This window comes from Schistocerca gregaria, chromosome 4 (assembly GCF_023897955.1).
Source record: "Schistocerca gregaria isolate iqSchGreg1 chromosome 4, iqSchGreg1.2, whole genome shotgun sequence".
NCBI classification, from domain to species: domain Eukaryota; kingdom Metazoa; phylum Arthropoda; class Insecta; order Orthoptera; family Acrididae; genus Schistocerca; species Schistocerca gregaria.
Window position 1 is genome coordinate 705,435,143 of NC_064923.1, and position 10,949 is coordinate 705,446,091.

Sequence of the window (10,949 nt, forward strand, 5' to 3'; positions counted from 1 at the left end):
CTTCATTCTTTTATAACAGGAAAAAAACCAAACTGAATAGTTATTTTCTAGCTAAAGAAACCAGAAGTGATCATTTAAAAGAGTATATATAAAAGGTATGTGTACAGTATGATCTTATTGCATTTGTGATGTGTATTTATGTGTTGGTCAAACTTTAATACTTACCAGATGCCACTTAGTCTTGTGTATGCCCTAGGGAACAAAAAAAAAAAAATAGTTCAAATGGCTCTGAGCACTATGGGACTTAACATCTGTGGTCATCAGTCCCCTAGAACTTAAAACTACTTAAACCTAACTAACCTAAGGACATCACACACATCCATGCCCGATTCAGAATTCGAACCAGCGACGGTAGCGGTCACGCGGTTCCAGACGGAAGCGCCTAGAACCGCACGGCCACACCGGCCGGCCCCTAGGGAACAATTCATGTGCCAAATTAGTGAAAAGTAGTAGTGAATATTGTGGTTAACAGGGTTAAAGTCTGTTTTCCATTTCTGTGATAACTACTGCTACCCATTGTGTAGATCGTCTCGTTATTGCAAGTGTACATTGCACTTGGTTAAGAAAGGATTTATGAAAGTTACTTTTTCAAGAGTAAAAATAGATTCATTAAAAATAATGTTTCCACATTATTATGCCTAATTGGATTGGCGACCGTTTTATATTTCATTTACAGGAGCTCTGTACTGTAATTTCTTACAAAATTTTAGTCTTTCTGTTGTCTATCAATTGCTTCTATTACGGGTCTCACGTTCGATTCCCTCTGTCTGTCAGGTAACACATGGTCAAACTTTTAAAAATCCTCCCGGAGGGTAACATATACTGTGCGTTTAAGTCATATTTAGGTAAACTGCAGCGGTAGTGTTATACTTGGCTTCCTTGTGACAAGTCTCTAAGTTCAGTTATTTGGAAACGGTGTAGCACACTACGCGAACGCCAGTAATAGTATATTCTGTCAGTGGTTGCTCACCGAATTTTCACCAATTATAGACACGCCGTCTCGTGCTATCCTGACGCCTGAGTTGTCTCAGAGACACAAGAGTTCTCCGCGACACGCCGATGGCAGTGCAATGGTTGTGCGTCAAGTAGGAATTCGAAGTGAGCCGGACGATTCTGCATAGCGTGTATGAAAAATGGCATTGGGTGGAGGGAGGGGGGAATGGACGCACTGGTTATACGCCATTTTAATCGCGAAAGCCTGCATACTAATTTCTTAGAAGTGGCTTTCGGTATGAAGTGTAGGAATATACTTCATGCCGGCCTTGGTGGCTGTGCGGTTCTAGGCGCTACAGTCCGGAACCGCGGGACTGCTATGGTCGCAGGTTCGAATCCTGCCTCGGGCATGGATGTGTGTGATGTCCTTAGGTTAGTTAGGTTTAATTTGTTCTAAGTTCTAGGGGACTGATGACCTAAGATGTTAAGTCCCATAGTGCTCAGAGCCATTTGAACCATTTGAATATACTTCAGCTCCCTACTCATCGCCCTCCCCCAGACACTGTGGAAATAAAGAAGAGAGTCGCATAGAGCAATATCAGCAGTTATTTTTGCTGCACAGCATCTACCAATGAAAAGCAACCTTCATAGATCAGCGCCGAGCGAGGTGGCGCAGTGGTTAGCACACTGGACTCGCATTCGGGAGGACGACGGTTCAATCCCACGCCCGACCATCCTGATTTAGGTTTACCGTGATTTCCCTAGATCGCTCCAGGCAAATGCTGGGATGGTTCCTTTGAAAGGGCATGGTCGACTTCCTTCCCCGTCCTTCCCTAATCCGACGAGACCGATGACCTTGCTGTTTGATCTCTTCCCCCAAACAACCCAACCCATAAAATCAACAGTAAACAGTATCTTTGTCACGAACTTTATATTGATTTTTCGAGTGTAGACGAATATTTCTTTCTGATCTTCACCATCATAAATATCACCGATTCGAAAAACTTAATCCACACTCAGACTTACCACCTCAGGCCAAAGACGATAACGCCTTAAGAAGGCTGCACCTCGTAAGCCGTTGCCTCTAGTGTACGCATGTCTTCGAAACTTCTATGTATGGGCGAACGCAAGTAGACTTCGTACCCTCATAAAAGGAAAGGTGCTATCGAAAAGTGGATGATACGCATTGATCGGCCTACTATCGTAATAAGCCCACCCAGGCTATGGCGGCGTCACCTGGCGAGGAATAACAGTTCGTCAGACACACGCACGGCGCATATTGTATCAGTGAGCGTGTTGTAAATGTGTGCAATGGGGAAGGAGTGCGATCTATCTGCGTTTGACAAGGGGCAGATTGTGATGGTCCGGAGGCTCGGCACGAGCATTTCGGGAACTGTACTACTTGTCGGGCGAGTGTCTTCAACAAGTGGCTAAACGAAAGCGAAACCACGTCTAGACATCATTACAGATGTCGGACGTCGTAGCCTGGGTAGACTGGTAAAACTGGACAGGCGGCGTACTGAGGCGGAACTATCACACTTTCACGCTGGGTGTGCCTGAACACAAAGTGTACCAAATACTCCTAACGATGGGCCTCCGCAGCCGATGACACGTGCATGTGCCAATGTTAACCCCACGACAACTTCAACTACCACTGGAATGGCCCCGTGACGATCGGCACTGGACGTAGGCACAGTGGCAGAGCGTTGTGTGGTAGGATGAATCCCGATACCATCTTCCTCATTCCGATAGAAGGACGCGAATCTGTCATATTCCAGGGGGATACTTCCTTGACGCCTGTACTGTGGGATCGTGGTAAGCTGGCGACGGCTCCATTACGCTCTAGGGAACGTTCACGTGGCACCCCGGCGGCCAGGGAGTATCGTATACTGGTTGCAGATCACGTACACCCCTTCATGACGATCATGTTTCCCGACGGCAGTGGCATTTCTCAGCAAGATAATGCGCCATGTCACAAAGCCAAGAGTATCATGGAGTGGTTCGACGAACACACTGACGTGTTTCCAATTGATGTGCTGCCCCCCCCCCCCCCCCCCCCAACTTATCAGATCTGAACTCAATTGAACACATATGGGATGTGATTGAACGTGGCGTCAGAGCTCATCGCCCCCCTCCCAGGGATCTACGAGAATCAGGTGACTTGTGTGTGCAGATGTGGTGCCAACTCCCTCCAGCGACCTGCCAAGGCCTCACTGCTTCCACACCATGTCGCGTCGTCGCTGTTACCCGTGCCAAAAGTGGACATACCGGCTTTTAGGTAGGTGGTCATATTGTTCTGGCTGATCAGTGTGTGTTAGATAGCTTCGGCAGCTCCCTGAAACTATTCCTAAGTGCTGATGTACTCGTATATGAAAAAAAAATTGCAACGCCAGAAATATGCGATAGCAAAATGGAAGAAGATACGCACAGCATCGACGCTTTGTGCAGATATTGTTAACTGACTAATATATCCAGATATAAAATATTACGCATAAATTGACGGGAAGACCCAGTATTGTTGGATTACACGAAAACAATCATAAGTCCAAAATATGTAGAGGTACACGTCTAGAGCCACCAGAATTGAAACGGACACTTAAAGCTGGTTGTAAAAAACAAGCAGGTGTCAGGCTGAACCAGAAGAATAACACCAAGTCTGGTACCGCGCGCCACGGAATTTGAATCCGCGCTAGACGTCATGGACGTCGAAGACCCATAGAGGTCTCTGCACCATCGCGCCGTAAGCTGTCCGCTTTTAGTGTGGGGGGCATCACAGTGGAACACGTGCTCCCAGTGGCCAATAGCGGTGCCCCCGAGAGTGTACTTAAACGCCGGCCACTCACTCAGCCAGTCACCACCACCTTAACCAGCACCGCCTCCTTCCTCTTACCCAATGTGGCTTCCGGCCTTCCTTCTCTGCCGACGACCAGCTCCTTAACCTTAACAATCTTCTTTCCCTCCAACTTAACTCCCTTCGCTCCGCTATCTTTGTTTCCCTTGATCTCCAGAACGCCTATGACCATGTCTGGCACCCCGGGCTCCTCTTCAAACTCCAGACCTATGCTCTCCCCATCAACTTCGTCCGTCTCGTTGCTTCCTTCCTCTCCCATCGTCCCTCCTTTGAGAGTATCCACAATTCCAACTCCCGTTCTTTCTACCCCTCTGCAGGCTTGCCCCAAGGTTCTGTCCTTTCCCCTCTCCTCTATCTCCTGTATACTGCTGATGTGCCCGAAACTCCCCCTCCTGTTCATCTTCTCCAGTTTGCTGATGACACCACCTTCCTAGCTCTCTATCCTACCCTTCAACAGTCCCAACGTACCCTCCAAACCCACCTTGACCAATTCACCACTTGATGCAACCAGTGGTTCCTCCGTGTTAATCCCTCCAAGACCCAGGCGATCATCATAGGCCGCAACACCCACTCCTTCCGCCTCCATAATTTCTACCTCACCATTTATGGCCGTTCTATCCACCTCACTCCTACTCTCAAATACCTTGGCCTCACACTCGACTGCCACCTCACCTGGACTCCCCATCTCCTTACCATCCAAAACAAAACTCACAACCGCCTCTGACTCCTGAAACTCCTGTCCGGCCGGACGTGGGGTCTGCATCCTTCCACCATCCTTCACACCTAGAAATCCATGATCCGCCCCATCCTTTGTTATGTCAGCGTCGCTTGGATTTCCGCCCCTCCCCAGTTCTATAAAGCCCTCCAAATCCTTGAACACCATGCACTCTGCCTCGCCTTCCACATCCGCCTTCCGTCCCCCAGAAGCATCCTCATCCCCTTCCCCCACCTTCTCCTTTTCCTTGAACATATCCACACACTATATATTGTCCGCCACCTTGAGCCCCCTCACCCCCTGGTGTCTCCCTTCCTCTCCACCCCTAACCAGTTGCTGTGCCTTTACCGTTGTGTCCCTCCCTCTCTCCATCTCCATATCCTCCATCTCCTTCCCCAACACAACTTCTACCGTCTATCCCTCCCGGATGATGAGCTTCGCCCTGACATCTACCCTCCCTACCAACTCTAACCTCCTCTTCCGGCCTCGTCCTCAGGGCTCCCTCTACTCCCCCTCCCTCCTCCTGAGCGGCTTCCTACTCCCCCTCCACCTCTTGTGCCTCCTTTCAGTTTCTCTGCGCTTCCTCCTGCCCTGTCTTCCCTTTCCTTTCCCACCCCACGTGTCTCCTGCCTCTTTGTGAACCCACGGTTGCCCCTCCTCTTTCATCCCACCACTTCCCCAGCTGCCCCATGCTCTCCCCTCCTTTTCCATCCCCTCTGACCTTGCTCTCGGCAGGTCCCACCTGGTAGCTTTATTCTTCGTTGTGTGTACTCCAAGTGGGTTTTAAGTGTGTTGTTTTGGAGTGTTTTTAATACTGTGGCCAACTTTTAACCTGTGCATGCGCATTCAGTGTATTCTCTGTGTTTTAAGAATCGCCAACTGCGTTTTTCAACTTTCTGGTGACTTTTTTAACTGTCCCCCATGAACGTCTCCATGTCAGTGTATTTTTACCTCCTTTTTCTCCCCTTACTCTGTTTTCTGTTCCCTTTTTTTCGCCTTACGATGTAACATTTTATTCTTATTTTAGTTGTCATGTCACTCGGCTGAAGAGCGGCGGATTGTGCCGCTGACAGCCCTCCCCTGCCCATATAGGGCAGGGGAATGAAATCACAATAAAGAAAAAAAAACTCAGCCAGTCAGTCTGATTTTGCTTACGTCGGTTTACACCTCGCTTTGCGCTGGACTCCTTACTTCCTGGTTCGTGTACGAGTTTGTTTCCTTGTGACTCTGTTGTTCGGTCTTGTTGTATTCGTTCCATCCTGGTTGTGTCCGTCCTCTTCCATTGTGTTGTTGTTCGCAGGCCTCTCCACGGGTCCCGCCGCGCCTACCGTCATTGCTACCCCACGACCATCCTGGTCGCAGTTACAACACCAAGGAAATGTGTTTCATACACCCTAGTGGTAACTTACAAAATCCTTACTTTACAGGTTCCTTAGTGCTGCCCGTCAGCCTGGTAGCCTTACCAAGCACGGTTAATGGATGAGACAGAGAAAGATCCAGAGACCGGCCAGTTTCCTTACGAGATGAAAAGTAAGTGCAAGAATGGCACAGAGATGCTCAAACTCCAGTACGGTCGGATTTCATTTTAATTTAAACTTGAAGAAAGATGTCATCGATGCATTATTATTATTTTGCTAGCCTCGTCAAACACTAATAAGCTTAATAACTACAGGGTTTGTTCAGTCTTACAAACATGTTGTATACACATAGCTTATAAGTGTACATGTGATACAGCGTTCGGTTTGTTGAACTATACACCACAATATCTATAGTTATTGCTACCCCTTGTGACTAGCTATTCAAATTCTTGTCTGAAATCAGCATGTGCCATTCTGCCTGAGCCAGCCGGTGTGGCCAAGCGGTTCTAGGCGCTTTAAAATGGAACCGCGCAACTGCTATGGTCATAGGTTCGAATCCTGCCTCGGGCATGAATGTGTGTGATGTCCTTAGGTTAGTTAGGTTTAAGTAGTTCTAAGTTCTAGGGGAGTGATGACCTCAGATGTTAAGTCCTACAGTGCTCTGAGCCATTTGAACCATTTTGAATCTTTCTGCCTGACGTGAGTTCAGCTCTGTCAGCCCTGTTACTTTCAAGAAGACAGGCAGCCCCAATACATAGCTTTTATCTGGTATGATCTTTCAAATCAGCCGCCGATTATTATGAGTCAGTGTAAACTCCCCAAAGCTAATACATGCTAACGGGTTGCCATCACATTTATTGCAAGGGGAAGTGTGAAAACACCCAAAGACATACGAAGGATTCATACGTTCTATTAATGCAGAGGACTTGAAACAGAAAGAGTTCATACGAAGTTATTTTTAGTAATTCATAAAAGATTAGTTAATGCACTTAATCCTAAGTAACAGTGCTACTTTTCGTATTACAGAGATTCACTACAGGTCTACATTGTCTTCAGACTTTACAAGCTACCAGTAGTTCACAGATACTAACGTCGGGGAAGCGGTGCGTAGAACGGCGGTGAGCGATAGCGACCATTCACAGTGTCCCACAGCATCAGGGCCTCCCTGATGCTGCACACGCCAGGGGCAACCTCCACCTGAAACACGCAGAATGGTTTCGTCCCCCAATGAATCGAATGGACGTACGCATGTTTACTTAGATAGGGAAGACAAAATCATCACACAGACATACTAACACAAATACGTACAAGCATATGATGAAACAACGTTAATATCTCAACAACGGTTTGAGACAAAGTGTCCGACGACTGATGGAATGTAAGTGGGCGAGGTTTTGCTGCTTGATTAATACTCGTGGTCAATTTTCGTTACCTTTCCCCTTGGAATTATCAAACAAATATATTACAAAGGACTGTTGTTGCTCCCGTTTCTTACCAGTAGTCTAGGAAGCCTGAAAACATAAATGCTATGATATAGTATTGACTGTAGAAGTCGTGGGGAAGTCTATCACCACTAAGCAAAATTTACTAAATGTTACGCAATTAAATTCTCACTTTTAAAACACATTGTAACATGGAAAAGTCAGGTATCCTAGGTCTTTCAGACACACATTTAACGGCACATTTGATGCAGACTTCTGTTCACACCGTCCAGTTATCATCTTTCACATTTCAGAGTCTTTCCGAGTTCCTTCAGTCCTTCCATTACCTTCTAGCCGAGTTCTAATTGCTGTGAATGTTCAATGGCACTTGCTATTAAAAGAACCAGTCCAATCAGAAGTCATACCACCGATCGATAGTTTAAGGCGTGACTACGGATGTGATGGTGGATTATACTCCTTCTCAAACCTGCATTTTATCTGTCGTCAATCTGTCATAAACATTCCTACATGGCAATTGCCACCAGTCTGGACGATCTTGCAGAAAACCTCGAAGTTGAATATTACCATCTTAAAAGAACCAAGAGGGTCAGCAAGAAAATTCGGATTCGTTGACAGGGACACACATTATACTGTTTCACGAAGGTGCTTCAGATTAATATAATGGCTCCATAATATTAATTTGCGAAATATGTCGGTCATGGTGGTCTGTTAGTAAAGCACGTGGATGGATCTGGAAAATCGCGAGAGCAAATTCCGCTCTGACCACAGAGTTTTTAGTCTGCCTTTAACCTGGCCTCCACTACTAACTCATGTGCTTCGAATTCCACGTTAAGCTGTAGGTCACCCTCCCTTGTTAGGGTTGCAGAGGTAGTTTGCAACGTGCAAGTCGCCAAAGTGACGTTCAACTGAAAGACTTGCACTATCCCGTTGAACCACACAGAATTACTATTACTTAAGAAATGTCAACAAGATTAAGTGCCAAAGATGTTTTAAGAACGATATATAATGATGCTTTACCAGTCAAGGGAAAGTGTATTTTTTGGTATGCTTAGCACGGGTAAAGCAAATTAATAAAATGTTTATTACTGAGTAATTTCGGTCATAACGCCATTGCCAACTCGACGTAAATACGCAGAGAACCCATTGTTTAATTCACTGTCGTTAAATATGGTCTGGCCAGAGATGAATGCAATGATTGCAATTCCTAACATTTTAGGTGAGACCTGTCCGCTACGAGTCATGAATATCAATTGAAATACTCAAACAATTGTAGCCTGTCACTTTCATTAAACTGTCCACTGCGCGTCTCGGAGATTATACCTTCACCACCAGGTGGATTTATTTACATTAACAAAACATTGTACATATAGTTTTTCTAGGCAATTTGCATCTCTGTATGCCAGCAGAAGGCAAAACCAAGCTGTTTTAACACATAAATCCCAAGTTGTGTGGATGCTTTCCATTGTACATCTAATGAATAATATAAATACCTCTCGGTGTTCACAGGCTGTTTCTAAAAATCGTATTCACATTTTACACATTTTCTGTACAACCAAATAAACAGAAAATGTGTACGAGAAGTTATAGAATTCAAAAAACATGTGTAATACATTGACGTCTTCAAAAGTTGTGGATTTTATATAACAATTTCTTGAGCTCATTGTGCTTTGTTAATTTAAGCCGACAGGGCCATATTGAGCAAATGTCGTGTCTCAAGAATTAAATTTGGTCGAAAGTTCACAGGAATTACCTGATCAGTATCCATAAAATGTTTCTAAGGTTCAAACATTGATTTCATACCTAAATTGTAAGCTTATTTCATAAGATGTACAAAGAACAACGTTTTATTTTGTTGATGTGAATAAAAAAGACGTATTATTGACCCAACGATCCAGACTTACATATTTTTTACGATAAAATGCAGGTACTACAATGAGCTATTCAGAGAAATATTTATATTCATCTAACAATAGCTTTAGGTTAAATAATAAAATTTTAAAAAATACACAAAAGAAAAGTAAAGCCACTGAAAAAATCGTATCGGCTAGGAACAATAATAATCTGCAAAAAATACCAGGTTAATACTCCTAAAAGTGGAATCAAGTGCAGCGCCGAACTCACGCCGCACTAAGAAAACTGCAATTTACCATGAACGGTTAAACAAACAGGTTACACAATGATAGTATATCACAAAGCGTTTCAAAATGCTATGTGTGTGGGGTAGTACAATCACGGACAGTCATAGCTAGAACCGCGTGAGGAGTCAATAAATTTAGATTCCAAAGTGTGTGTATGTGGGGGGTGGAGGGGGTGGTGAGAGGGGGGGATGGGGGGGGGGGAATGTGGGGTGCGTGCGCGAGTGCGTCTCTCACTCCCGTTCCCAGTTTACGGTCGTCTGTGCTCACCAACCATATTGTCCGCCTCCGGTAGCTGAGTGGTCAGCGCGACAGAATGGCAATCCTAAGTGCCCGGGCTCGATTCCCGGCTGGGTCGGAGATTTTCTGGGTGTTGTGTTGTCCTAATCATCATCATTTCATCCACGTCGATGCGCAAGTCGCCGAAGTAGCGTCAAATCGAAAGACTTGCACCCGGCGAACGGTCTACCTGACGGGAGGCCCTAGTCATACGACATTTATTTATTTACCAACCATATTCATCAACCACCAAGTTCATCAACATTTCTGCGGAAAACGAATGTAAACAAATACTTTGTCAGAGGAAGGCTGAACTTCTTTCGGTAGAAGGCCCACGTACCTGCCTCCAAAGGTGATGCTGACGCACGCCTTCGTTATGTTTATCGACTCGGAACTATTTGACTCGAATCTTGTGCTTGTGTGTGTGTGTGTGGGGGGGGGGGGGGGGAGTATGGGAGAAATTTTCAGCATAGTAGTTCGCCGATGAGGGGAGCAGATGAGGTGGTGGGAAGTTCCTGATCTTCATATTTTGTACCAGTGTCCTTAATTAAATTTCAGACCTCTCAATAGTGTCTCATTGAGTGAAGGTACATGCCACCGTCGATAGCTATCTTTCTCTCGTATGCAGACCTCAAGTTCTGCATCCATCTTGGAAACAGTTGAAGGGGGTAGGGTACGTGCCAGCATCGCGTTTCACTCTCTCCTTTCCTCCTCACCATACAACACCGTGAAGTGGCTCACCTTGGTGGACCAGGCACGCAGATCGTTGAGCGCGTGCGTGGTCGTGAAGATGGCGCTGCCATCTTGCGTGGCGCACTGGCAACGCCACCAGCGCAGGTAGGGCTGAGACAGCGGCACGCAGCGCTGCCCCCGAACCGTGGTCACCGCCCCAACCAGCACCAACAGCGCCAACCACGCCAGACTCATCTCAGCCTGAGCGACGAATCACACGGTAAGCCGATATAAACAAAGTATCAAATGGTTCAAATGGCTCTGAGCACTATGGGACTTAACATCTGAGGTCATCAGTCCCCTTGACTCAGAACTACTTAAACCTAACTTACCTAAGGACATTACACACACGCATGCCCGAGGCAGGATCCGAACCTGCGACCGTAGCGGTTTCAGACTGTAGCGCCCAGAACCGCTCGGCCACTCTGGCCGGCTAAACAAAGTATCACTTCGAGGTTGCAAACACACCACAGGCCATGACTAGTACCATGGTACTTCTAAGAG

The 10,949-nt window shown here is 46.1% G+C and overlaps 1 protein-coding gene across 1 annotated transcript in view; it reads right to left on the bottom strand.

Annotated features, from left to right (window-relative positions):
• The window catches only part of LOC126267875 (macrophage mannose receptor 1-like), an 89,338-nt gene extending 78,698 nt beyond the window's left edge, over positions 1 to 10,640 (bottom strand). Inside the window, exons 1-2 of the mRNA XM_049973184.1 lie at positions 10,455 to 10,640; positions 6,949 to 7,054 (exon numbers count right to left, since the gene is read on the bottom strand). Coding sequence (XP_049829141.1) covers positions 6,949 to 7,054; positions 10,455 to 10,640 — 292 coding nt within the window. The remainder of the gene's footprint in view (positions 1 to 6,948; positions 7,055 to 10,454) is intronic.
• Between the last annotated feature and the right edge of the window lie 309 nt (positions 10,641 to 10,949).